Source organism: Takifugu flavidus, chromosome 2, assembly GCF_003711565.1.
Source record: "Takifugu flavidus isolate HTHZ2018 chromosome 2, ASM371156v2, whole genome shotgun sequence".
In the NCBI taxonomy this organism is placed as follows: domain Eukaryota; kingdom Metazoa; phylum Chordata; class Actinopteri; order Tetraodontiformes; family Tetraodontidae; genus Takifugu; species Takifugu flavidus.
Window position 1 is genome coordinate 8,796,571 of NC_079521.1, and position 26,227 is coordinate 8,822,797.

A 26,227-nucleotide genomic window follows, 5' to 3' on the forward strand; every position below is an offset into this window, starting at 1 on the left:
ACCGAGGGGGGAAAAAGGAAGCCCTCACGTGCGCACGTGAGCGCGCATGGACTTCCACTGACCAATCAGCTTGAGGAGAAAAGCCCCTCAGCGGCGCGTGCCTTCCCCTCACGCCAAAAACGTTTATTGTCAGTAATGTTACAAGACACCGCAGAAACGCCGCCATCCCGGGTTAGTGGATCGAAAATAGATCGCGGTTCTTTATCGATCTCAGAAGTTTGTTGTCGGTCGCTCTGGTTCTGAGTTCATGCGAGGCTGACAAAGCGGGAAGTGACGTCAGGGGCTGTTGTTGGGACACGTGACTACTGGAGCAGCGCTGATCTGTTTTGACAAGCAGTGGGGAGGGAAGTGAGAAGGGGAGGCCGACTGTGAGCATCACGACTCGGAGGAACCACCGTTCCTTTCATCCGAATTTCGCCTGTTTATTATTAGGATTGGCCCCGAATTCTAGATTTACCTGCCAGACCTGCCTGTCAGCGCTAGAAACGCCACCGTTGCTCGGTGAACGCTCCCGGAAGCCGCGGAAGTCTTACGGACGCGTTCGAGCACAGGAGTCAGGCTATTTGTGTGTGTGTGTGTGTCGGTTAGAAAAGTTTTAATGAAGAACGCAAAGGGAGTCGGCACAGGTGGCGTTTCTGGTATCAAGTAGCTGGTGACGAAGAGAACGCCATGGGTGTTTAGAAAGTGGGTCCTAACTCTGGGAAATTCACGCTTTCGCCAGGAAAATGATACCTTGAAAATGTCGTCGTGCGACTGACCACCGTCCGTCATTTGGAGTCGGTGTTCGTAGCCCAATCGTGTCTACCTGTGCTAATATCGCGGAACGCAGCCAGATCCGTAAAGTTGGTCGTGTCCATCTTCCTCTCTAACGACGTTGCGTTAGCCGACGTTCGGTTCTGTCGGGACTATTATGAGAAGCCAGTGATGCAGGAGCGGACTTAGTGGGGGGAAAATGCATCGCGACGTAACTGTGTTTCAGGTGGTGGAATTTGAGACGGGATGTAGAGCACCGTAGTCAGCTGGTGAGATTTCACAAGGAATCGGATTGGTTGCTCGTTAGCAAGCAGACTGGCGGCTCGATCACCTGAAGCTAACTACTGCTGGCATTCGCGATCAGCTGTCTTTGTGTTAGTTGAACCAAAACAGCGCGACTCGATGGAGGCGTACAGTAGCATGCTAACAAAGCTTGGCTTTGTTATTGGATAGGGGGCAGCTGGGACTAACACGCAGGCTTCATAGCTGATATTGTCGCTTGGCTAATACGGCAGGTCTCAGTCAGAAGGTTTGAGGGATCCAGGCACCGTTGTGTTGCTGTCAAGGCTTTGTGTTACACGCAAGACCCAGAATACTAAGAAGAAGCCCCCCCTCCCCGAGGCGACCCGATGACACTGGATAACATGAAGCCCGAGCGAGGTATGTGGAGCACCAGCAGCACACAGATACACGGGGGTTGTCCTGGTGATCAGCGGCCAAGCTGTGCAGCTCTTCCATCTTTATTCCTCTTACTGTATATTCCTGTGAGAGCAGAATCAGGCCAGGGAATTATGCAACAGCTGGTCAGCCTGGTGACTGGTTGTGTGAATGAACAAAAGCCCGACCTAACTGGTTGGGGACGTATGACAGGGCTGTGATGCTTTAGTTTTGGACGTTAACGTGTGTGTCCACAGCTCGCGTTCCGGAGCTCTTGTTTTGACAGTCTCACAAAAGGCTGCTGCAAAAGGTCTTGACACCCACCCTGCTGTGGAAAAATATTCAAAAATTAAAAAAAAAGGCTCCTGCCTTATGTTCCACAACCTGCTTACAGGATTCTGTGTGTGCAGGGCGAGGTGAGACAGACAGAGCGGACACCTTTTGCAAAGCATCCATGGTAATTGTACTAATGCATTCATTTGTAAAAACACCGCAGTGCTTTGATTCCCCCCCCCCCCTTGACACTGTTAGGGTTTGATGTGCAGGCCCCGTGTTGTGTAAGCTACATGACAGTAATCTGATCTGTTTCATCAACACAATTACGGTGTACAACAGAGGAGGAAAGGAGCAATGTTCCCAAACCTGATGAGATTAGTGTCAGTTAATCAGGGATAGTCTGTGTGTTTGCACAGGCCACGCAACTGCCCTGACTGGGACCTTGATTAGAATACGGTACATTGATAATGGGAGACCGCAACAAACCATAAACAGCCAATACGAGACAAGGACTTAAGTTCTTACTTTGTCTTGAGTGGGTAGGATTCCAGTATTTATATCTGTGATGTCACTTGCCAGAGTGAACTACATGAAACGCACCGCACGCTCGGCCAAATGTTAAGTGCAAACCGTGTCCCTTCTGATGCTCTGCGCTGCGGTATTGAGATTATATGTAACCTAATGCTTCAATAATCGCATGTGTGCATGTGCGCAAGCTTCTGCAAATCTGTTTATGGATTGGCACTGTGTCAGAATGGCTCGCTCACCCTCGCGTTGTAATTACGAATGCTTCTGCCAAGGTGTTCCACAGCACTAACTTGTTCTCTGACAGGCAGACGGCGTCTTGCTATTGTTATTTCGGAACATGTCGTCCCATTCCTGAGAGGGTGGTGGTTCGAGGGGTGGTTTGAAGCAGATGGTAGTCATGGCACCTTTCTTCCTTTGCCTCTCAACTCTTCTTCCTCAGAGAAAGGGGGCTGTGGGGACGAACGAGCCCTTTTACTTAAGAGCCCAGGCAACAAACAGATTGAAAGGAACAAACGGGTAGTTTCAGTGCTCAGATGCTGAAACTGGAGGCACCGAGGAGGTCACCTTGTAAGGTTGCAAGCCCAGACATGTCTCTCTGACGTACTGTGTGCAGGCATGAATAAAGTCACGACCTGCTGAACAGGTGGGTGTGAAATGTCAAGCCAGGTTAATTTTTTGGGTGTTGAGGTTCAGAATGAAGCAACTTCTTCATTTGCCCCAAACTAATATAGCATTTGATAGGTTTAAATATATCAATGAATGCTACAAATAAACACAAAAATTTAAATGTACATCTTTCCAGGGTTGTTACCAGTATGGAACAAACAGTCAATGGTAGCACTGGATAGTAAGTGAATGCTAAATGGTGTTGGAAGTCCTGTCAATTCTTTGGTTATTGTCTTAATTTCTGAATTTTCAAGGCAAAGTTTTAGCACATATTTATAAAAGACAAACTTGGTTCATAGCTGGTTATTATATACTATATATAAATAATAATGACAATACTTAATTCTAGTGTATAGATCACAATGTAATTTAAGGATTTAATATTATAATTGCCAATGGTGAGCTTTTATTTTTTATCTTGACTGATTAAAACATGCAATTGCATTCATTAAATAATAGTCAAGGAATTTAAATCATTTTTATGCAATATTATGGTCAGATTATCTAATAAAACGCCAAAAACTAAAGAAATGTAGTTAGCCAACGTGATACATAAATGATTAAAGATACTAAAAGACTTAAAATCAGTCCTCTTTTTACCTCTGTTTTTGGATCTTTGCATGAATCAGGGCTAACCTGCAGTTTTATGACCCTCTTGTTTTTGTGTAAGTTGAACAGTAAGTCTCAGTGTGTGTTTGTGTGTGTTGTGTATGTGGCAGCATGCAGTTGTGCGGTGGGGGTGCACAGCCACGTTGCGCTTGCTCCTATTAAGCCCCGGAACGCTGCACCACATGGTCCAACTGTCAGTCCCCATTCCATGAAGGTACATATGGAAAATCCATGATTTGTTCCCATTAGGCATTGAAAACGTGTCTTATCGGATTTCACGCTGCTACTGTCCAGCCACGGTTACGTTTTAGTCATGCTTTCATTTCTCCACGTAGCTTGTCAGAGTGACAATAGGACCTTTTAAAGATTCTGTAAACTGTGAATGTGCCTCAGACTCACAGTCAACAGCACATGTAGAGATGACCAAGGAATCTGTGGCATGACCTGCCATCAGACGAACCGCAGCTTCCTCCTGTGTGAAACCCTCAGTCCTTCATATACAAGAGCACCTCCAGCTCACAGACAGACAATTCCTCCTCCTGTCTGCCTCTTTAGTGCCCTCAACCAGATTCCAGCTGCCGCGACACGTCAGAGCCACATGTGAGCACATCAGATGCATTCTCCGAAGAGTCCCAGATAACATGCCATTGTCACACAGCATCTGTTCTATCCCCTGGTGCTTTTTTCTGGCCGATATTTCACACCACAGTGCACATCAGAGGTACAAGATCAAGATTCAGTTAGGCTATTTGGCACCGGGTTAAGCTGGCATTCAACTCTACTGTGCAGCAGAATCTAAATGTCAATTTATTTAAAATGTACAATTATCTTTTTTAGTTACTACACACACACACACACAGAGTTAACCTCATTCATGGACATTTTGACCGGTTTGACAACCATTATGGGAACTCTGCTTGAGTGCTGCACTGGTTTTAGTAATCAGTCATTCCAGTCCAGCATTATCTTACATAATCACATAATCGCTGCAACCCTACATGTGTATTGGCTCAAAGTCATACACGCAAGCGCAAGTACATATTTAGCAACATGACTCAAGGTCAGTACACACAAAAATATATCATGCAGAATGGCTGCTGGGCCCGGCTGGCAGTAGGTCACGTTTCTGATGCCAGGGTGCCACTGTGTAAATGATGTCATTTGCTCGGTCCCCTCCTTCCACCCCACTGGCTCCTCATAACCAACCGGTGGCCTGCTCTACAGGAATAGGAAGATAGCCATCTGGACATGGTGGTTTAATCATGGTAGGGGTGACAACGTGGGGACTGTGTCGCTATTTCCACAATCTGTACAGCATGAGCCCTCTTTAGTGTTAGAGCTGCAAGAGTCGTCGTTTGTACACGGCTATAACCCAGCGATTATAGATGCGTCGGTTTTTAATTAAAAAGGGGCCGGGGTTACGTGCAACTTGGACACTTAGCTGTTGTTGTTGGGAGCCTGTATCGTCTTCAAACATGTCTGCCTGAATTATTTCATTACACAGTTGAGTGGGCTCAGCTCATACCCTGACATAGGACAGACAACTGTAGGGATAAACTGGGTAGGAGCCAAACCAGTACTCCCATACACGAAATCAGGTGTAAAATTCTATCAAGCCAGTTTAAGGGGCTATTGTCTAAATACAATATTTAGGTTATTTTAAAACTGTATTTATCAGAAGCAATCTTTTGCAGTAACCTGTCAACAGAAGGGGCTGTTTGCATAAATATGTCTTCTGGTCTGTTCTCAAGATGGTGTCTATTAAGCTCCCAATGGAGACATTGGTTATTAATAACAACGAGGTTAATTTAAAACTTCTTTCCATGATAATAATAATCATAACAAGACATTTTAAATAATTAACAATCAGGTTAATTTAAAACTTCTTTCCATGATAATAATGAGCATAACAACCTGAGTGTTTGTTGTATTAAAACTAGGTTACTGCCATTTTTCACCTGTCTCAGGTTGTGCTTTGACGTCCTGGCCGAGAGCGATGCTATTGAAGTAGCGGGGTTAAAAATCAATAATGCGTAAATCCAGCTACGCCGAAAATGCATTAAATAGGAGTTAGAGTTTGGCACAAGCATGAAATATAAGAAGTACTTGAAAGCAAACTGGTGATCAGGGAGCCTTTATTTTATTGTTGTTTTTTAAATTACTGGCAAACAACTCTTTCAGGATAATGTCGGGGCTTGTTCTTATTCTCACTAAGACTGGTGTTGTGCCCAGCTCTTCCCCGTCTCCCACACACAACCACTTCAGTTTTATTTGCTTTTTTTGGGTCTTGGAGCTACACTGCTCAGATTGCTCCATTTTAACTCCCCTTTTTCAGAAAGTGGCAACAGCAGGAGGAAGGAGGTCAAAGGCCCCTAAATCTATGTTGGAATAGGTGTCTCTGGTTACGGCGAAGGCTGGTTTGTCCTACTGCCCCAGTATCCTGTTGCCACCAGTGGCCATCTTGCAGAAATTGAAACTGGTGTAGTTAAGTATTGGTTTCAGATGTTGCCTTTGGTGGGCGACGGGTTTGGCCCAAGTGATCCCATCTGTGCACATAATCCAGATTGTTGGCGTCACAACCAAGAAACCAAACGTGATTTCGCTATGGGTGTCGGCTTTACCTAAATTAGCAAAGCCCACTATGGCTAAACCAGCTATACTTTTCCATAATTGAGAGTTTCAAAGGGGGCAGATTTACTGTATGTTTCCAAAAGGGGGGAGGGAAGAACAGCACAGAGGGGTCAGACCCCTGCCTCCAAACCTGGTGTTTCAGCTCAGAGAGGCAGAGAGGTGATGAATTGCTGTAATCTACACCATCTTCACACATTTGCTTGCCTCATTGTTTCTCCTTTGTGGAGTTTTTGCATTAGTATTCATGGGTGTTTTACATCTCTGGAAAATTTATTGCACGTTTCCTTTTTCATTCACTTTTGCTAATGCGTTCACCTGGGAGCCGCTCCGTGCAGACAGCAGGCTTCTCTCAGACACGGAACTCTTTGGAATATTAAATGAAAATCCTTTTCAAGGACTCCGGTTAAGTGCGCTGTTGCGTGTAGCGCGTTCAGGTTTACGTTTAATTCATCTCAGAACCGGCTGGATTTTAATTTTAAACCTTCTCTTCGCTGTTTTAATGTGTGCCGCTTAATAGCCCCTACAGACTGTTTGGTGCTCTATCAATTTTTCCTTTGTTGCCAGTGTTTTCATCATAATTTAGTGTTAAAACACTGCAAGTAACCTGAACACTACAGTTGATTTAGGTGGATTTGGGTTAAAGAAGATAACCTACCTTTATGGCTGAAGGCGGCGGTAAACTAGATGACCCATTTTCTGCATTTAGAGCTCGATTAGATAACAGGTTTTTCCATTAACATGAAAATGGTAAACATTTACAGAGATTTGCATTGTAGAAATATATAAGAACGGTTTCCCCAGTAACTGCAGCGTTACCCAGAACACCACAGTGAGCTGGCCTGAACTGGCTGGTGTGTTCGACTTAAAAATAACCTAACGTGACAAATGGTGCCAGAGAAAGACCTTCCCGACCTTCCGTGTTTTAAAGGAAAATGAGAAATGCCAAAGTACCTTTTAGGGGAGTAGAGTATCTTGCGATTATGGCCAAGGGGGAGAAGTCTAAGGACACTACTAAGCAGTAAATGTACAAAGTTAATCTGGCATCTAGACAGCAAACTTTAGCCCGAACTCTCCTCATTAGTTAATAAACAGGGTGAGTTTACAGGATTACACAACTATGGCTCATGTCTCTGTACAATGTTTTGATCCATTTTCATCTGTCTTGAATATTTGAATGCTGCCCAACCTATATATGCGCCGCCAACAACATCAACAGCGATAAGGTTTACAAGGACACGTCAATAACGCTGTGAAAGTTCAAACTGACGGACAAAACAATTCTCTGAAAACTGGAGTGTTTTCTTTCCACATCAGCTGAGTTGAATTTTGTCTGTTGAGTTCCTTCACCTCACGATGACTCTCTTTTTTGTTTTTTTTCCTAACCAGATGCTTGAAGCTTGTTTACCATGTGACTTCACTAGTGTGCAAGAAGCCCCGTGTCCCAACAACAGCTCCCTTTATGACTGCTGAATGTGAAAGGGCAAGGTTGTGTGTCAGTCTGAGTTGAGTCTGTGAGTGCATTGTTCGATGAGAGCCGCAGAACAATAGCAGCAGAGTTCACAAAACAGCTCAAGGGTTTTCCCTCAGCTGGAACTAGATGGACACCTCCCAGCCAATCAGGGCCTGTTGCTACAAGGACTCTAAATCTGCCCTGTCGTTCTTGCAGAGGGGGGAAAGAGACAAGCACCTTAGGAAGCCAAAGTCCAAATTTTAGATCAGTTAACCAAGTGGAATAGTTTTCGCCTTCTGTTAAATGTTCACTGACTCTTGCTGTGCTCCAAAGTAGTTGCTTCACAGCCCTGGTCAAGTTTACCGAGGAATGGAATCAAATCCTTCCACATTTGATTCACAACAGCCCCAGATGTTTTTCACAAAACATGGCCAGAATCTGAAAAAAATGTATTTGCCACAGAGCAGTCAACAAATATAGACTGCTCAAATTCTAATTAGCCATTAAATATTATATAGAAATATGTGGCACCGTCTCAGACAGTTCTGTTTACTTAGTGAAGAAAGTTATACGTGGACAAACTACACCACTGAAGGAGGTCAAGGCCGCCGTGATCCCTTCTCTTCTTAAGGCTGTTTCAAAACGAAGTAGTTTTATCTTTTTAATGTCCTTGAAACTGTTTGTACATTCAAGTTCAACACAGAACTCGTCTAGATGAGCTCTCCCAGTGTTCCTGAGAACATTTTTTCCATAGACTTGGCAGCCTTCGCCACTAATTCTAGTCTTATTTAAAGGGAAGGCAAACAAAAACAGGAAAAGTTAGCTGGCAGCGATGTGTGGTAATGCTTTAAAAAAAAAAAAGAAAAAGGTCTGGGAACTCGGCTGGCCTTGTTATTAAAGTGGAAATCTTTCTTGCAATATTTGTCTGTGGCTCACAGAGTTGCAACAAAAGATACAAGATTGACATCAAGCAATAAATACACACCCACACACATAAAAAGCAAGTATGATCACACAATACAGTGTAACAGATGGACCGAGTTTGCCGTACAATTGTATGGTTTTCCCTGAGAGCCCACAGATGCGATTCAGTACACAAAACAACAAAGTTGTGTGTATGTTCCCAGTGTGTCACACACCCGCTGTGTTCTCCTTCAAGCCCACTGCCTTATGCAAAGATGCACATTGGCGCAGCTCATTCCTACACAGACACTCTTCAGTAACCGTGACGGGCATGTTTAACTCAAGGTCTTGGTTGCCTTGGTAACACTTATCCTCCCCTCCCTCTTTCCACTGGTCATTGATCACGGTTCTCCAGGACTCCCAGGTCAATCACATCTCTCCGGTTTAATTGTGTGCTGAGGGTTGATCCAACTCACTGTCTTTTAGCAGCTTTTCTTCTTCTAATGACAAGCGTACAAATTCTCTTCTTTTAGCTTTCCTGCTTTTGTTATGACTTGTACATTTCTCATGTTATTTTAGACTCAAAAATGTTCCAGGTCATTGAGGCCCCAGAAGTATTTGAATCCAAACTCCAGATATTTTCACAAGGCTTAATTCCCTCAGTAGTTCTCAAAAATAGCAATATTAAATGGATACTTAAACCAAAAATAATAATTTGTAGCTCACTCTCGACTGAAATAGCTCCCAAACAACAACTGAAGTAAACAGTGACAGATCTACCAAGCCTGAAATAAATAAAATAAGTTGTTTGAAGCAGCTGCACATGTTCATCGAGGGCTAATTATTGCAGTGCTGGACAGACACTGCTGGGGTGCAGCTGTTGCGAGCTCTTTTGGACTGTGTACCAACATTAATGCAACACCAGTGCTAGCTAGGGAGATAACGGTGCACGTCAAGGGCAAATGAAACAAAACATGGCGTGTCATTACGTTTTAAGTTGAATTTGAATGTCAAAGCTACCGAAAGGCAGCATAAAATCTGATGTATTGCATTACTACAGGTGACTTTATAAAAAAAAGGCAAATAGTTTTAGGTTTTTGGACAAATTCCATCTTGCAGTGACACTGTAACACATGAACACCGGCACTGAAAATGATGGCGCGGGGCACAGCCAGAGCTGCCGCTACTTAAAATGTGCTCGTTTCCATCGTATTTGCATTTAAATTCTGTGTTTGGGAAGCGTCTGTGTGCTCTCCCGCTTAAGGATTCACCTGGTGAATGCAAATAGAACTTACCATCACAGTGAAGATTTTCTTCTTCTTTTTTAATTTCTTCAACAATTTACCCGGCAGAAACGGCATCTTGATATTTTATTGCTTTATTGTGCATTAGCAACAGTGCACATAGAATAAGTGATGAATTATTTGGCTGGATATTTCCTAAAAGTAATCATGCCGTTGATTTTATAACCTTGTGCTTTGAGATCAGACGGAGTACAATAGAGGGAAACTAGGAGCTACTAAGTTGTGTCTATATTTACCGAACCAGCAGCTGCAGTAAGAAGATTTAGTGAAGAGGAGCAGTCCTTGTCTTTGCTCATTCTCCTCCCACATTCTCCTCTCCACAGAAGCTACCTGCAGGACCTACGTACCTGATGGGTACATGTACACGCTGTATATTTTAACAGGGCTGCATCAGCAATGTTTCAGCTTCATATACGCCAGCTTCTTGGTCTTGTCTCTAGTCCAGTGATGCAGAGGGGCAGGGGAATGTAAATTTGTTCCTGCTTCTTCTGCTTAGTCTGCACAGTCCCAGATATGACTTTCTGTTCCCTTGTTCAGCAGCTTCATCAGACGCTGAGAGTTTCTGGACAGTGCAAATTTACTTCAAACGTCTTTGAGGTGTGAAATGAAACGGCGTTTTGTGCTTGTCTGCCATAGACAAGCTATTGGCTTTTATGAATCAAGGTTTCATCCTCAGAAAATCGAGAACAGGTTTTTCTAACAAAAGATTTGATGAATCATCCAACACCTGTGAGTTAAATATAAATATATATATCTTTTAATTATATCTTTATCTAGGAAGGCAGGAGTGAAATACAGTATATGTACAAAAGATTATTTCCCCTTGGAATGAACCCTAAGAGGTGTGTCAGATCAGTCTCCAGGGCACATAGGGAGGCTAAAAACAGGCTGTGTTCCAGTCCTCTTAACTAAAAACCAATGCTCCAATTATTCCAGATTTGATAAAAAGTGCTGAATATTTTAAGGTAATTCTGATCCAGTCCTCTTGCGTAGGTGGGCCTGGACTGTCCTTGAGTTAAAAATGATGATTTGGGGGGAAGTGGGCCTTTAGAATTGATTTTATTTGTCTCTTTAAATAATCCATGTGGCGCTGTTGTTCTTCGAGACAGAGAGCACCACTGTGGGGTTGTTCCAGCTCTACAGGTGATACCAACAGTTCCTCAGGTGTATCACATCTGACCAACCCAACATGCTGTCACGGACTTTGAAGCCTGACTGTTTATGTTACGGGATGTTTAAGCTCACCCACAGCAGACAGTTGCCAGTGGTGCTCTGAAGCTGATGGTCCTCTGGCGTCCCCGCTTCATTCTCGATACAATTACACTGACCTCTGTTCTCTATCTTCATCTTGAGAAAATTGCTTCACCACCCCTGGAGCAGTTAAGAGCATTAACATTTTGCTCAGGGGATCCTAAGCAGCGGCAGCTCCGGACAGTTAAGCTGCTTTTCCACCAAACAGTTCCAGTTTAGTACAATCAGGACGTGCCGGTTAGCTTGCGACTCGCGGGACTTGTAGGCAGTTGGGCTAATCATTCAAATAACAAATATTGTGGCCATGAAGTCCACGACTGACAGAGCAGCCTTGGGATTTGGCTTGGTTGTTAATTAACAACATGTTTTCTTTTCTCTCTGCCACCGAGTGATGCATCAGTAGGTTGGCTATGGTGAGGTGCTAGCCATGCAGCAGAACTAAAGACACAGGTGATTCACCACCTTGTGTTCTATCAAATGATTATGCGTCCGGTGGCTAGGTCAGAAATATTTTCCAGACTTGAGGATTTATTTTGGGGACTGACAAATTAATGAGTCGCCTGTTGATTCTTATGACTCCCTGCAAGTTTTTACAAGAAAAGGCGGAGAAATGGAGGATGGTAGCATCTGAAAGTATTTCTCCTCTGCTTCATTAAATCTGATTCCAGCCTCATGACTTCTGATAGGCTTCCTGGAGGTGCTGGATCAAATCCCAGCTGTCTCTGGGGGAGAGGAAAGGATGGGATACATTCTAAACACATCTGTCACAGGGCCTATCCTTAATAAAATAAAATAAAAATGACCGCCAACAAATTGAGTCCATTGGCGAGGCTCGCTGAGAAGACTCCGCTAAAAATGAATCACACCAAAGTGTGTGTCACCGTGTGTGACTGTGAGGAGCCAAACTTGGTGTTGGCTGTTGAAGCTGACCTCTCTTTTTCCATCCCACACTGCTTTACGCTGATTCGATGAACCAAGGACACAAACAGCTGAGGGTTTGTGGCCGAGTGTGCGCACGTGACTGGCTGAACCCGTCAGTCTGCACCCACGCTCCAGCTGTACTCGGTGTCAGGCGGTCACGGGTCTAATAATAAGAATCCTGAGTCTAAATCCAACCTGTTACATAAGTTGCAATGTTGAGGAGAGGGCCCGCATGCATGTAGAGGAGTGGGATCAGCTTTTCCATTGTGTTCTGTATTTAAAAAAAGCCTCTTGGCTTTAGACAACAGTCATTTAGGCTACCTGGTTTCTACCCTGAACAAGGAGACGTGTTCATATCACACAGTTTAACTGCTATCCGGTATATTTTTTTGTGATTAATCTTTAGATTTTTAAAAATAATTCTGATGTGCTGAAAGATGTTTTGACCAAAAAAGAACCAGGAGTGTGTGGGCAAACTACTATAATGTAATTTACAGTGTGTTAACCAGGCACAAAGCTGCTCTCACTTATTTATTATGAATGATTTATGTTACCAACTATTTGGAAGCGATCATACTTCTATCAATGCCTACACCTTCCTGTACTTGCGTCTCAGCTCACTTGGAACCAAGCTGGTATTTAAAGTAAACTACCAGCTACTGTAATGTTTCAGGAGAAAACCATCAAAAGTTATTGAGAGAGTACTGCAGTTCTCTGGGTGTAAATATGGAGGCTTTGCTGTCATGCTTTACTCCCTAATGTTATAAACATACCCTAATAAAGACACCAGAGCAAAAAGATATTTGAAGGTCTGCTCATCTGTTAGAATCGTCATTTGCATGTGCTATGATATCCTCTGGTTCTGCTCCTGCAGGACTCCACATTCAGAAGAGGACTTGAGGAAAAACAGGTCAACTGAGTCAGTAATCTCCAAGAAATCCCCTCTTAAAACATACGTTATTGCAAAGCTTTTTTTGACTATGCTTGACTTTTTCTTGTTTGTCTCAGTGCTCAGTGGGAGAGAATGTAATTAGAAGAAACCAGTTTTGTGCTCTGGACTTTGCTTTTTAATGCTCAATGATGAACGAACAATGCACAAGTTCCCCATTTCCTTAATTTTATTGTGTTGTCATTAGACAAAGACGGATCTCATTTAGGCCTTTGTTTCCACCCGTAGGTGTGTGAATATGTTGCTCACAGAGTGTGTTTCTTGGCATCATTGCGTTTGTCTCAGGAGGTCTTTGTGTGTGTTTTGTTAGGTGGTATATACTTTAGGGATTTTGCGTCTGCGTTCTTGAGCCTTTCCTACAAAACACCCGCTGTGCACACACAATTGGGTGATCTGTCTTTACATTGTGTGTGTGTGTGTGTGTGTGTGTGTGTGTGTTCAGGGGGGGAGGGGGGTTCGTATGTAGCACATCATTTCCCAGGGGCTGCTCTTTATTCCTCCCATAATCACTTTTTTTATGTCTCCCTTTATCCATCCATGCCTTTAACCTCCTTTGGAGTTTCATCATATGCTAAATCATCTGGCAAGACCATGAACTGGATCATGGAAGTGTTGACTGCAAATATACCATAGCCACCGCCAGTACAATGTATGTAATGGTCTCGCTGAGGGTGATGTATGCTTTGACCTTGAATTTTGACTTTTCCCATATATTTTCCCTGTGCTGTGTCTGCTGTTTCCTTTGTTCCGGCCTTTTTATTACAGCCTGTAAAGGAAAGGCAGTTGTTACTGAATATAGCCTGCTTTATCTCTCTCCGGCCTGGTTTATTCAGTCTACAGATGACTAACAGACCCCCATCTTGCCTCTTTTCTTCACGCCCTCCCTCATGTTTTGTGTTGGACTGTGCCTCTCCCCACGTGCAGCCGCAGAGGCATAAAGACGTGTAGGAGGAGCTCCCTGGGAGTAATGTGTGTGAGTGGCTGCCTCAAGTGCTACACATAGTCACATATATAGGGCCAAGCAGCTTGTAGCTCACACCTCTGCACTAGCAGCCGAGGAGGAACACTGTTGTAGGCAGAGCCTCTAGTGTGAGGAAGCTGGGTGATGTTCTGCCCTAAGAATGAGATGTCAATGCAAAGGTTTGCTAGTCCATTTTATAAACAGACATACAGTGGAGTTTATGATATTCTGGGAGAGAAAGAATGGGTCATTTATATATGTATATATTTTATACTTGTGCTGGTATATGTCAGATGACATCCTGTGGCATTTCGGGAGTTTTTTCTAGATAGGAGGAAAGGATTAAGACAGCTTATATCTTGGTTTTCAATTAAAACACAATAGTTTTTACCTTGATTTGCTCTGTAATATGCCAAAAATGGATTCATTTATTTTAGGAATATGAGAAGACAACATCCGCGTTGTGTTTCCTCAGTGAAAGATTGATTGGGTGTGCCTGACCTGGTCATACTGCCATGAGTAACCCAGGGCCACCCAGCAAACACTGCAGTCATTGGTTCTGCAGAAGAACTGTTAGCTGTAGTCTTTCCTGTTTGTTTGTTTGTTTGTTTGTTTGTCAGCAGTCGATTCTGACTGCAGTGATGGGCTGAATCATACAATAAGAAATATCTGAAGATAAATCGCTCTAGAGTTACTACACTGTTGCCCACAGCTGTGTGTTTGCTCACACATCATGAGTAATATTCTGTGTGTGTGTTTGTGTGTGTGTGTGTGTGTGGGGGGGGGGGGGGGGGGGGCAGAATTGGGCTGGCTATCTCTTGGTCTGCTTCTTCAATGGCAACTGGCTTTACTCTCTTACGGCAAAATTTTCCACAGCCAAAGAGATTTCATTCATCTGATGTGAAAGTGGCTCTTCATAAGATTCCGTTTGACTTTCAGATTGAAAGAGGAGGTGAATGTCTGCTCTCATTTGTCTCTAGCATTTTAATGGCTTTCAGGAAATGTCTCAAAATGAAAGAGTGTGTGTGTGTATGTGTGTGTATGTGTGTGTCTGTGTGTGTCTGTGTGTGTGTGTTGGGCAGGCTAGAACTGAGGACCTTTTTGGAAAGTAAGGACTGTAGTCCTCACAACTCTCGGGTCTATTTTGGCACGTTAGGATCACTGTTTTATGTCAGTGAAGGTCATCACAAATATTGCAGTACAAGTGTGTGCATGTGTGTGTGCTGACCTCTTGGCTGACATGAATTAAACCCATATTAACTAAGCCTGCATCCTGAAGGGATGGTTGAGGCCCATTAGCTACTGATCAATACGAGGAAACTTCACAGCCTTCAAAACGATGTTCAACAACCTTCAAGTTTGCATGTGATCGACTGTAGCTCTCGACTGTTCACGAGCTTCCTCTGTGCAATTCTCATTGATCACATGTTAGTTGATGAATGGGCCTCTGGACTCCTGTTATTTTAGGATGAATGCAAGACTGTGTGGAACACAAAAACGAGATGTGAACATGGAAAACCTTACCAATCGCTGCATCAATATAGTCACACGGAGATAATAAGTGGGTTTCCTCTGTGATGTAATTGCATGCAGCAGCTTTGGTCCCAGGGTGGACAGATATGCTGTTTATCTGTCAGTAAAGCAAAAAGAAAAACCCAATTTCTTCTTTCCTTCTTTCTGTTGCAGATGCAAACGAGGAGTTTTTTGAATATGATGCGGAGGAGTTCCTCGTTTTCCTGACGTTGCTAATCACAGAGGGACGGACGCCGGAGTATTCCGTGAAGGGCAGAACTGAGGGGCTGCACTGTCCGCCTGCCCAGTCAGCCATGCCACCTCTTCACAAGCATGAATGCAGCGACAAACTGCCTCAGGTGAGCAATCCTAATGCACGCCCAATGTTTGTTTTGAGTGTTTGTAGTTCTCACGTCGGGTATTTTCAGACATCAGCGACTCCCCGGAGCTTCATAAAATTAATGGGGGGGGATTGAGCTTTAAGTGAAGCACTTTCCAGGTCCCATCTGCTTTTGTCCTAAATTTCAAGGCCAGGTGTTGACATCCAGTAATAAGCGCTAACCCTCCACCTTTATCTGTGCTATGTTGGTACAGTGTCGGCAGGCGAGGCGAACCCGTTCAGAGGTGATCCTACTTTGGCGAAACAACATCCCCATCATGATTGAGGTCATGCTTCTGCCAGACTGTTGCTATGGTGATGAGTGCCCCCCAAGTGACCCCATCAGTGACCCAGTCATCAAACAAGATGCTCTACTGTTGGAAAGATGGACCCTGCAGCAAGTTCCAAGGCAGTAGGTCACACACTTCTGATCTTGCAATTTAACTGTGGACAATATCAAGTTTTCCTAAATGTTAAAGCATTTACCCCAAAGTTACCTCTGCTGTTTACCAAAGAAATACAGTAAATACTTCTTTATGTTGTGCAGGCACTGTTGTAGAATGAAAACATCGCAAAAATTGTGTAATTAGGTTTATCCTACTGCTTTTCTTAGCTTTCCTGTGATAATAAACATGAAACAACAAAAACAAGCACAGCAACCAATGATTTGTGAGGGTACAGATATCTCAAATGTTGCAAAGGCCTTTGGGGACCATCTCAGTTCCGCTTAGCCCTCAAAAGACGATCTCCAAAGACTGAATGTTTCACAAATACAATAGTCTACAGAGCAGCAAGAACAGGTCGACCATAATAACGTTAATGCTTAAAAAAAAGTTTGTCAGGGGGTCAATTATACAATTTTTCTTGGCTCTCAGTTTGTTCATTAACCCAACAGCTTGTCCCATTTTCTCCTCTCATGTGCCGAACAAAGGGGCATCAGAAATGCACAGATACAACCTTGAAACATTTGTCCTACTAACCTGACACACTGGCTCATTTCTTCTTGCCTTGCTTGTTGTCCTTTTAATAGAAGTGGTGATCGCTTCATAGAGGAGAAGACTCTCCTGCTGGCCGTTCGATCCTACGTTTTCTTCTCTCAGCTTAGTGCCTGGCTCAGCGCTTCCCATGGCATCGTCCCGCGAAACATCCTGTACAGGTGAGACTCGCCTCAGATCTTGACACCATTTGGTTTCAGGTTTACCCAATGCTTCTATGTATTGTGTAGATTCTGTGGTAGGTATCTTGCGTGCTCTCGGGTGATTTTATTTTATTAATTAATGACGGTTGCTTTCCCTCTGTCACACAGGATTAGTGCTGCTGATGAGGACTTGGTTTGGCAGTTTTCCCAGCCTCCGTCGGAGCACATTTTCCCCATCCCCAACGTGTCCCACAGTGTTGCGCTGCAGGTCCGGGTCCAGTCGCTCCCCCGTCAACCCACTTACCCCAGTTTGACCTGCAGTATCCACACTGGCCTGCCTCCACTCTACAGTAAGACCCCCAGCCTCAACCCAGCCTTCAGCAGCAATGGTGGTCTGCCCACCCCAAAAAAGACCCAGGATCCCAACAAGGAGAGCCTCCTTCAAAGCTCTATTATGTACAATACCAGCAACATGTCTAGCCTTCTGCTCAATAGTTTACCAATTCCCAATTTTCCTATAAACAGTATCCCCATTAATAACCTTCCACACGTCCCAGTGCACACGTCCCACACCAAGAAGGGCCAGGAGCCTGGGGAAGAACACTTCTATCAGAATGGAGAGCTTCCGCAAGTCAGCATTCCTCATCATCAGAGTTCCACCCTTTTCCACACATCTTCTAACTCCCCCACTCCCTCCCGTGCCCATTCTCCTTCCCCGCTCTCTACAAGTAAAGCAGGAAAGTGGCTTTACTCAACTTTCAATGGTTCTGCTGATCCTGCACAAGTAGAGGCCTATGGCTCTGGCACCAATGGCACTGAGAGGTCAAAGGGGCCCATCCCTGAACCGCTGAAAGCTTTTAAAAATATCTCGCTGACAGAGCCAGCCCGCTGTCCCTCCCCAAGGCCTGCAGCGACGGAGACAAACCCTTTGATTGGCTCGCTGCTGCAGGAGAGACAGGAAGTTATTGCCCGAATCGCACAGAGGCTTAACTTTTGTGATCCCACAGCACCCCCGCTCCCACTTGGCCTTTTCACTTCTGACAGCTCTCCCAAAGCCACTTGGGCCAGTAACCATGACAACATTACTGCCAGTAAGACCAAAGAGTCTGAGATGCCACCCTATGAGTCCGTAGGCTGTGGGTGGCAAGGTACACCCATAGCCGACCCTTCTTTTACCGAGAGGAAGAGCTGCTCCCCCAAACCCTCAGCCTGCAGAAAGCTAAAAATGGTTGAGAAAGGAGATGGAGAGATTGGTAGAAACAGGGAAAGGCAAAGTGACAAAGAAAAGGAAAGGGACAGAGAGAGCTCTTTGATCACACAAGCAGTACAAGACATCACCAGACTTATCCAGGAGAGACTGTCTGTCCCCTCTCTCTCCCCCACACACAGCAGGAGCAGCAGCCCTTTGCACCACACACACACAACAACAGTCACACACACTGTGCGCACGTACATACACACCACACACACGCCGCAAGCTTGCTCTACCACTGCCACCAACGGCTACACAAACGGCCACGTGCCCAGCCACGAGCCTAACAGAGGGAACGCGCGCGCCTCTGTCCCTCATGCGTCCATTTGCACAGACAAGCCCCACGATGATCCAGGGACTGAACGCCACCCACCCCTGGCTCTAAATGGTGCTCACTTTACACTTGAAGAACCCTCATTAAGGAGCCAGTCCCACCCTGAGGCTGGTCAATGTTTACAAAGTTCTCTACAGGACAGGGTCAGGACCCCCAGCAGCCATGATGCCCCCTCTGCCTTCTCTGTCCCCGAAAAGAGCCTAAGGAATTCCCAAACCTCAAATTGGACTTGTAATGATTCCAGCACAGCCATGAACTTTAACATAAGCCACAATGAGCCTCAGTTTCAGTACCAGTCCCAGACACAGATTCGTATGAGTGGCCAGGCTCCCGCCTCTTCTTCCTCCTCCTCCTCCTCCTCTTCCTCACAGGATGAGAATCAGGCACCCACAGAGTCTGGATGCTCCATTAGTCCAGATGTTGCTCCTCATTCTATGTTCCAGGTAAGAGACGACTGCTGCTCATGAATTTTCTTTCGAGAATACGTATTATAATGTTGATATTAATGGTGTTTCCTCTTTGCACCAGCGTGCTCACAGCCCCTCCCCCCTGCGCCCATGCAACAGCTGGAAGAAACAAAATCGCCACTCATTAGATGCCACAGCCACTAAGGCCTTTCACCCTCGTACTGGCCTGCCACTGCTCTCCAGTCCAGTAAGAAACACACCTGCTCTCCGCACCATAAAAAACCCCATTGACACTTTCGCATGAATGCATTTGACTCATGGACAAAACTTGTGTTCACCTTTTAAATATTTCTTGATTAAGAGGTTGTTGATGCCTTCGTTGGTTATAATAGCAGAATTCTTCCAACCTCAGCCGGATGTTAAAAACATAAAAGTAACATTTTGTGTTGTAATGTCTGTACTAATTGGTGTGTGTGTGTGTGTGTGTGTGTGTGTGTGTGTGTGTGTCTGTGTGTGTGTGTGTGTGTGTGTCAGGTTCCCCAGAGGAAGAATCAGACTGGCTACTTTGATAGTCTCCTCAGCTGTAAGGTTTTGCCTTGGGCCACTGGGAAAAGGTACCTGCTCTGCCACTGGGATTTTATTACACTGTCCCACCTCTATACAGGTTGAACAACCATTCCCAAGGTTTCAAGCAACATCTCAGTTGTTAGTGTTATGATTTAAGGTGTTTTAGGCCATGAACAACATTGATGGAACTGTTTAATGTCAGGGGAAGGATGTGGTGGAGCTATTTGACAGAGGACAATTGATAGAGCTATTATTCAAACCTTAACACTCTAATATTGCTTTGGATCAGCAACAGATTCTAGAAATGATGTGTATGTGTTGTGAGATCAGACAATAAGAGTATTGTTCTTGGCTGTGAAGGCCAGGTCAGCCCTATTCTGCTGACTAGTCTTCTCGCTGCCACCTGCTGAAGCTCCGCTGTCCTATCCATCTAGAACGGAGCACATTCAGCTCAAAATGGCAGACAAAACTGATTTGGCTTTGTGCGCACATGGCCCTGCCTACACGCAGCTGATGTGGGTGGCAATGCAGAGCTGCTTTACAAGCAGATGTAAGATTTTAGCTGTCAGTCAGATGCCAGATGAGTTCAGGTCAGTTTAACTGTTGCTGAGAAAAGTCATCTCGCCTGTTTTCTTTATTTATGTGCCTGTTTGGAAGAGTTTGCTCTGCTGAAGCAGTGGACACAAAAGACATGTCTGCTGTGTTACATCATTTCAAATCTATTTACATATAAATAAGAGTTCACCACAGGCTTTGTTTACACGTGTCAGAGATACTTGTCAGCATGCTCTTTGACTGCCTGTGTACTTTAAACATGTTGCTCAAGTGTGTGTTTTTATGTTTGCAGGGTGTGTCCAAAGCGAGAGGGGTACGCAGATGAGTCACAGCAGCAGTTCAGCGCCAGCGCTCCACCTGCCAGCCTGAGCCTGCTGGGAAATTTTGAGGTACCGCAGACAAACACAGTCACAGCTTCAGTTCAAACAGAGCCAGGATCCAGAATGGCTGCTGTCGGCACCGATTGGTTGCTTGGTCACTGCCGTGTTTGATTAAACCGGAATCAAACTTGGATAAAAACACTGATTTCTGATGTATAATTGAACTTAAAATCTGTAGGAATGTGTGCTGAACTACCGCCTGGAGCCTTTAGGAGTAGTGGAGGGTTTCACCGCAGAGGTCGGTGCCAGCGGCTCCTTCTGTCCCAGTCACCTGACCTTACCTGTAGACGTGTCGTTCTACAGTGTCTCAGATGACAACGCTCCCTCACCATATATGGTAAAACCGTTTCTCCAAATAGTTCGATCAGAGGTTTGGTATTTGGTTTGGTACCATCCGGTCTTTGCGCAAGCTCTGATTTTTAAATTTGATATGTTTTTACAGGGTGTGATAAACCTAGAGTCTCTTGGAAAAAGAGGCTACCGTGTACCTCCGTCAGGAACCATTCAAGTGGTGAGGGAACCTTTCTGTTGTGTTTTACAAACGTGGACATTTTCAAGTATTTATACCTGTCACGCTGCTTGAGGCTGATAACAAAGAGACACCAGTAATGATGAAAAGAGAGACCCCTTGTGGTTATAGAGGTAAACTGCCATGCTGCCGTACAGGCGTGGCTTAGTGTATCTTTGATGGTATTTTTTTTAAATACGCCTTGTTTAGCGTCTACTTTTCTCTTTCTCAGACCTTATTCAACCCCAACAAAACGGTGGTGAAGATGTTTGTTGTGATGTACGACCTACGAGCCATGCCAGCCGGGCACCAGACTTTCTTACGCCAGAGGACGTTCTCTGTTCCTGTCCGCCGCGACACAATCAATCAGAACAACAAGAAGCCCCTTGGCCACGGACGCACCTTGCGCTACCTCATTCATCTGAGGTGAACCGGCTGACACATCGTCCTTTTTTGAGTTTAGAACTGTTGTTTTGTGCCCTAATTCACCCTCCTCATCCTATTGATCCCCACCAGGTTCCAGAGTTCCAAGTCTGGGAAGATCTACCTCCATAGGGACATCCGCTTGCTGTTTTCCAGGAAGTCCATGGAGGTGGACAGTGGTGCTGCCTATGAGCTTCAGTCTTTCACAGAGTCCCCTGTCGATCCTCCGTTCTCGCCACGCTGCTGAGACGCCCGCCACCTCTTCCACCGGGGCCTCAGCGGCACATCAATGCCAGCGATAGACTCTCACTCGGCCATGGCCCTCGGAGAAGGCTTTAAAAGTGAACAGATCCAGAGTCAGAATTCAACAAGACAAGCTGACCATTGCCCAAAATCTTCAGTTTCTTCCCTTCTGTCACCGAGAACTGACGCGGGGGCAGCTGAGACGCTGGGAGACTGGTCAGAAGTAGAAGCTTGTTCTCTGTCTGGGTCAGAAGCTGCTGGTTAATGAAGCCTTACTGTACATGATGGGTAATCATTTCCCTCCAGCGTCTGGCAGGAGCGGAGAGACGGCAGTGGTTGTTTACCCTTAAACGATTTGAGCAGAGTTCAGGCAACATTGCCCTGTCTATCAAACTAAGAAGGTAATTGGACCTGTCAATCTTATTTTCTTATAGATTCAATAGAGAACATGGGCGTTTCAGGGGAAAACATTTTGTTTGCAATCCAAAATGATTAGATTGATTGGACTGGAAACGATCATTTAGTTTTGCCCCAGGGTTTCCTCACTTTGGGTCAGAGCGAGGGTGGACTGACGGGGGAGAACGTGACAGACCGAGCCACAAGATGGTATTAAAGAAAGAAACGAAAGGACCGAATAAAAATATTACGGACCACTATAGAAGCCGAGCAGAGTCGAGGTCGATCCAGCCGAAAGCATCACTGCAGAACATCAAAAGTGCACTGTGGATTCTTTTTCTCATTTTAACTGGAAATGAATCAGAAAATAGTAATATTCTAATACTTTTGTACTGTTACAGAACCACTTTCTTGAAAGTGTTGCAATAGAAGAGTAACTTTAGTTTAGTGTTTACACATTCACTCAGTTTACTTAACCAATTTATTTAATATTTAAATTACTATTTCAGTTACTACTTGTAACGTCTGTCATGCTAAGGTAATGTAGTGCAAACTGTATATCATAGTATGTATTTTTGACATTAATATTCAAATCTGAAAAAATATATATCTTCTGAAGCAATCATGAAATGCTGTCTGGGCTTTTGTTGTTGCTAGACAGTAAACGTGCCTCTGATAAGTACAGTAAAGCTGCATCCACTGATGTATTTCTTAGGTATCTTATTCATCCATCAATTTGACAGCTCCGACGTGATGGAGGTTGAAGAAAACGTCTCTTCAAAGGTTACTAATGATCAATAACAACCATCGAACGGGACTTCCGGCGGCCTCTGCGCCGCCTGGTCCCGTCACCTTTACATAACGGCAAGATTTGCTCGGACAAATCTGCCTTTTGTCCCAACACATGGCTCCAACAGCTGATCGCTGCGTTACGCAATGTAAATCCGATTCCGGATTGAAATGCGCGCGCCCGAGCGGGCTGGCGGGAGCGCGCCTGGTGTCTCCGCTAGTGACGTAGTTCTTGTGCGGAATCGTGAGCTCGTCGGGACTCGTATGGGTGAAGGGAAGTCATAGCAGCGCGGGATTCGCGGCTCACTCCACTCGTCCGAGGTCACCGTAATCTAGAAAAGAAAATGTCGGGGGACAACGAAGACCCGCAGCCGACTGAAGAGTCGCCAGTTGACGAGAAGGTATCGTAAACCTGCTGCAACAGGAGCGACTTTGTTGTGGTGCCACGTTAGCTTAGCTTCGCCGTTTCGTACTCGCTATTGTTGACTGTTATTCTAGAAAACTGCGGGTTCGAATGATGCGTTTTTCACCTTGTTAAGATATTGTGCTGCCGGCTCCCTGGTGAGTTTTTTTCAGTCGCTAATGGAGCAAATATTTCGAGTAGGCGGCGTGAATGTCAGTGGCGGTAGCGTTAGCAGCTCGCCATTTTCCTAGCTAGCTGTCATGACATTCATACACACGGGGAACAGCTAGCATAGCGGCTAACGCGATTTTAGCTAAATCTATCGGATTTATTTTTATGCGGTCATGGACTCTGGTTACATTAAGGTAACTGGCTGTCGCAGCTTTACTTCTTACATGTGGCTAACTCTACTTCCAGGGAAACAAATGACAGCTCCGAGAAGATTGGTTTGAGGCATTAGCGGCTAATTTCAACCACTAAGGGCTAGGTTCCCTCCGCAGGGTGTATTAGTGACTTTGTGACAGTCACAGCGACGTCTATATTTTATCATATTGTTATTAGATTGTTATTACATGCAACTAGACAGTATTGTCGGGTACTGTGGTAGAGAGCTGTGGGAGGAATATGTGGTTATTTTGGGTTGACAGTCTGATGATGTCCTATTCGCAGTTTGAAGCAATTAAAACTGGGTGGATGTTTTTCCCCTGAACATCGTGGTCATTAATAGCATTACAAATACATATTAGCAAATACAGTTTTTTGCAGGTGTTTTTGAATGTATGTTAAGATATTGTTGTTGTTTACTATTGTGCTGTTTACTCCTGAATGATTATGTCATATGCTCCTTACTGTGCTCGCCCATGTGTGGAAAATATTTACGTTGAAAGTGTTCTTCAGTCTAGATCTTAACCATAAATGACATCATCATTCTAATTATTTGGATGAGGAAATTCTTGATGAAAACTAATTTATTGCGAGTTGAGTTTTCCTTAGGTGGCTTTTGAACGTCTCTCCCTCCCCCAGGAGATTCAGGACAAGGTGATCAGTCCTGAAAAAGCAGAGGAGGCCAAGCTGAAGGCCAGATACCCCAATTTAGGAAACAAGCCAGGTGGCTCTGATCTGCTTCGAAAACGCCTCCAGAAAGGAGTGAGTCTTCTCTGATGGGTTTTTCCTCTAAAATATTTAGAGATGTGTAATTTCCTGCATCGTGTCAGATGTTTTTGCCATCTTAATCGTTGTGTAAACGGGGCCTGAACCGGCTTAACGACACCCGGTGCACAGACGGACTCATCAGGTTCCCGCTGACTTTCAGGCACCTCTAATTTGCTAAAATTACAGTGTAACAGACTGAGTATTTGGTATCTATTTACCAAACGCACGAGGGAATTACCATCCGGTCTTGGGTCGTGGTGCTGTGGGTTGATTTTGAAAAAAGGTTCTCACGTTTTTTTTAATCTCACCTCTTTTCCAGCAAAAGTATTTTGACTCTGGGGACTACAACATGGCCAAAGCCAAGATAAAGAACAAACAGTTGCCCACGGCTGCACCGGAGAAGGCCGAAATCACAGGAGACCACATCCCCACCCCCCAGGACCTCCCCCAGAGGAAACCATCTCTGGTGGCCAGCAAGCTGGCGGGCTGATGTCCACAGCGGCTCCCCAGCACCCCTGCAGCGCCTCCCAACCGTAGCCCTCTCTAGCTCACGTCTGCAGCGTTACCTCTCCCAGCCCTCAGCACCACCTGTCCCCCGCTTCAGGGCCCCACCCAGCTTCTGTTTTCCAAACCCTGCCCCTATTACAGCAACCTACCCCCCCACCCCATCCAAAGTGACTGCTCCTCTGTCCTCATACGTTTCCATGTTGCATTGATGATGATAAATCCTTTTCCTTTGATGTACGATACACAGAAAGACAGGGGTGACGGTAATAACAGGACTGTAGCGCCTTTGTACAGCCATCGTTGGGGCGGAAGAGCAGCAGAACATGCTCTTGCATGGTTGGAGGGCTTTAGTGTGGTCGGCAGGATCCCTTCATGGGGAATTGTGTGTATATTTATATATATTTGTTCATTCTGGCACAGGAGCAGACAGCCTTTTAGTGTTTTCCATCCCATGTTCTTCGACTGTCCCTATTCAGACATTGACTGTCACGATGCCTGAAAGCTTAGAGAAACCCAGAGGCTCTTTGTGGTGGGAGCTCTGGCGGAAGCTGTCCTAAAGGACCACGTGTTGGTCGGCCCTCTGAAAGTGCATGTGTGACACGAACCTCACCAAGCTTCGCTCCAATTCATCACGGTGCTTCGCCCACAAAATGATGCAGAAGCTGGGAAAGTAATACGAGAGCGTGCCAGCACCGTTTCAGATAGAAGATTCGTCCTTAAAATTCAATGTTCCGCTTTTAAAGTAAGAGGCCAAAGTTAGTGTTACGTCGTGGAGACGGGGTCACCACAGCTGAGGAAGACGGTGGTTTGTCGCAACTGAAGGACCATTTCTCCCCAGCAGGGGGCAGTGTTTGTCCCGTCCGCTGCATTAATAAACGAAATCAATAAGGGAGAATAAACTGGGAGCAGCTCTCAGCACTGGGAACAAACAGTCCTATGTGTTCTGTTCAGACACTGGAAGAAATATTTTAAATCTTATAACACTTAGGTTACAGTAGTTTTATCTTTGAAATGTTGCGCTTTGGGGGTCCGTTCTGACTGGACGACGTTGAAGCAGTGATGAGGTGAAAGTAATGTACAACTTCGTCGGTCTGGTGTGTGCATGTACATGGCTGCCCTGCTGTCACTTGGTGCCATTTTGTTGATGTAAATAAAATAGTTTTGCACAAATGTTTAATCTTGTGTCGTTTTAATGCACAACGGTGGCTACATATTTTGGTAAATTACGGTTGAAGTCATTGTCTCTCTGGCAATCTCAACTCCAGAGGTGTCACTAGGGTAGATTTCACAAATAAATAAATATTATAACATATTAGCTGCGAACCAGGGAGGATGTTGGTTAAGTCACATGTACAATCACAAGTGTGACCAAAAATGAAGTAACGGGTGCAGAACATTTGGTGGAGGGGCGGCTCTTAAAAAA

General features: G+C 44.9%; 2 protein-coding genes across 3 annotated transcripts; both read left to right on the plus strand.

Moving 5' to 3' along the window:
• Window positions 1-147: 147 nt before the first annotated feature.
• Window positions 148-22,575, plus strand: atosa (atos homolog A). Of its 2 annotated transcripts, XM_057023425.1 has the most exons (12): window positions 153-1,413; window positions 15,546-15,730; window positions 15,966-16,162; window positions 16,781-16,906; window positions 17,057-18,917; window positions 19,003-19,128; window positions 19,416-19,495; window positions 20,296-20,392; window positions 20,562-20,720; window positions 20,826-20,894; window positions 21,124-21,317; window positions 21,408-22,575. In XM_057023425.1, the coding sequence occupies exons 1-12, from the start codon at window positions 1,383-1,385 to the stop codon at window positions 21,559-21,561; spliced, it is 3,279 nt and encodes a 1,092-aa protein (XP_056879405.1). In that variant the 5' UTR covers window positions 153-1,382; the 3' UTR covers window positions 21,562-22,575. The 2 variants fall into 2 exon arrangements, 1 of the variants encoding a protein (XP_056879405.1); XR_008948490.1 differs by lacking the exon at window positions 21,408-22,575 and having other exon boundaries at window positions 148-1,413; window positions 20,826-21,025; window positions 21,124-21,263.
• A 354-nt stretch (window positions 22,576-22,929) lies between these two features.
• Window positions 22,930-25,974, plus strand: arpp19a (cAMP-regulated phosphoprotein 19a). The gene is made up of 3 exons (XM_057024135.1): window positions 22,930-23,143; window positions 24,169-24,291; window positions 24,617-25,974. The coding sequence occupies exons 1-3, from the start codon at window positions 23,087-23,089 to the stop codon at window positions 24,785-24,787; spliced, it is 351 nt and encodes a 116-aa protein (XP_056880115.1). The 5' UTR covers window positions 22,930-23,086; the 3' UTR covers window positions 24,788-25,974.
• Window positions 25,975-26,227: the final 253 nt, after the last annotated feature.

What these genes read in the sequence shown, in the direction of transcription:
- atosa (XM_057023425.1), top strand. Translation starts at nt 1,383, where the DNA reads ATGACACTGGATAACATGAAGCCCGAGCGAG. An exon ending in CTCCTCATTCTATGTTCCAG is followed by an intron (nt 18,918 to 19,002) that starts GTAAGAGACGAC and finishes TCTTTGCACCAG; the next exon opens with CGTGCTCACAGCCCCTCCCC. An exon ending in GCCTGCTGGGAAATTTTGAG is followed by an intron (nt 20,393 to 20,561) that starts GTACCGCAGACA and finishes TAAAATCTGTAG; the next exon opens with GAATGTGTGCTGAACTACCG.
- arpp19a (XM_057024135.1), top strand. Translation starts at nt 23,087, where the DNA reads ATGTCGGGGGACAACGAAGACCCGCAGCCGACTGAAGAGTCGCCAGTT. An exon ending in AGTCGCCAGTTGACGAGAAG is followed by an intron (nt 23,144 to 24,168) that starts GTATCGTAAACC and finishes TCCCTCCCCCAG; the next exon opens with GAGATTCAGGACAAGGTGAT. An exon ending in GAAAACGCCTCCAGAAAGGA is followed by an intron (nt 24,292 to 24,616) that starts GTGAGTCTTCTC and finishes CCTCTTTTCCAG; the next exon opens with CAAAAGTATTTTGACTCTGG.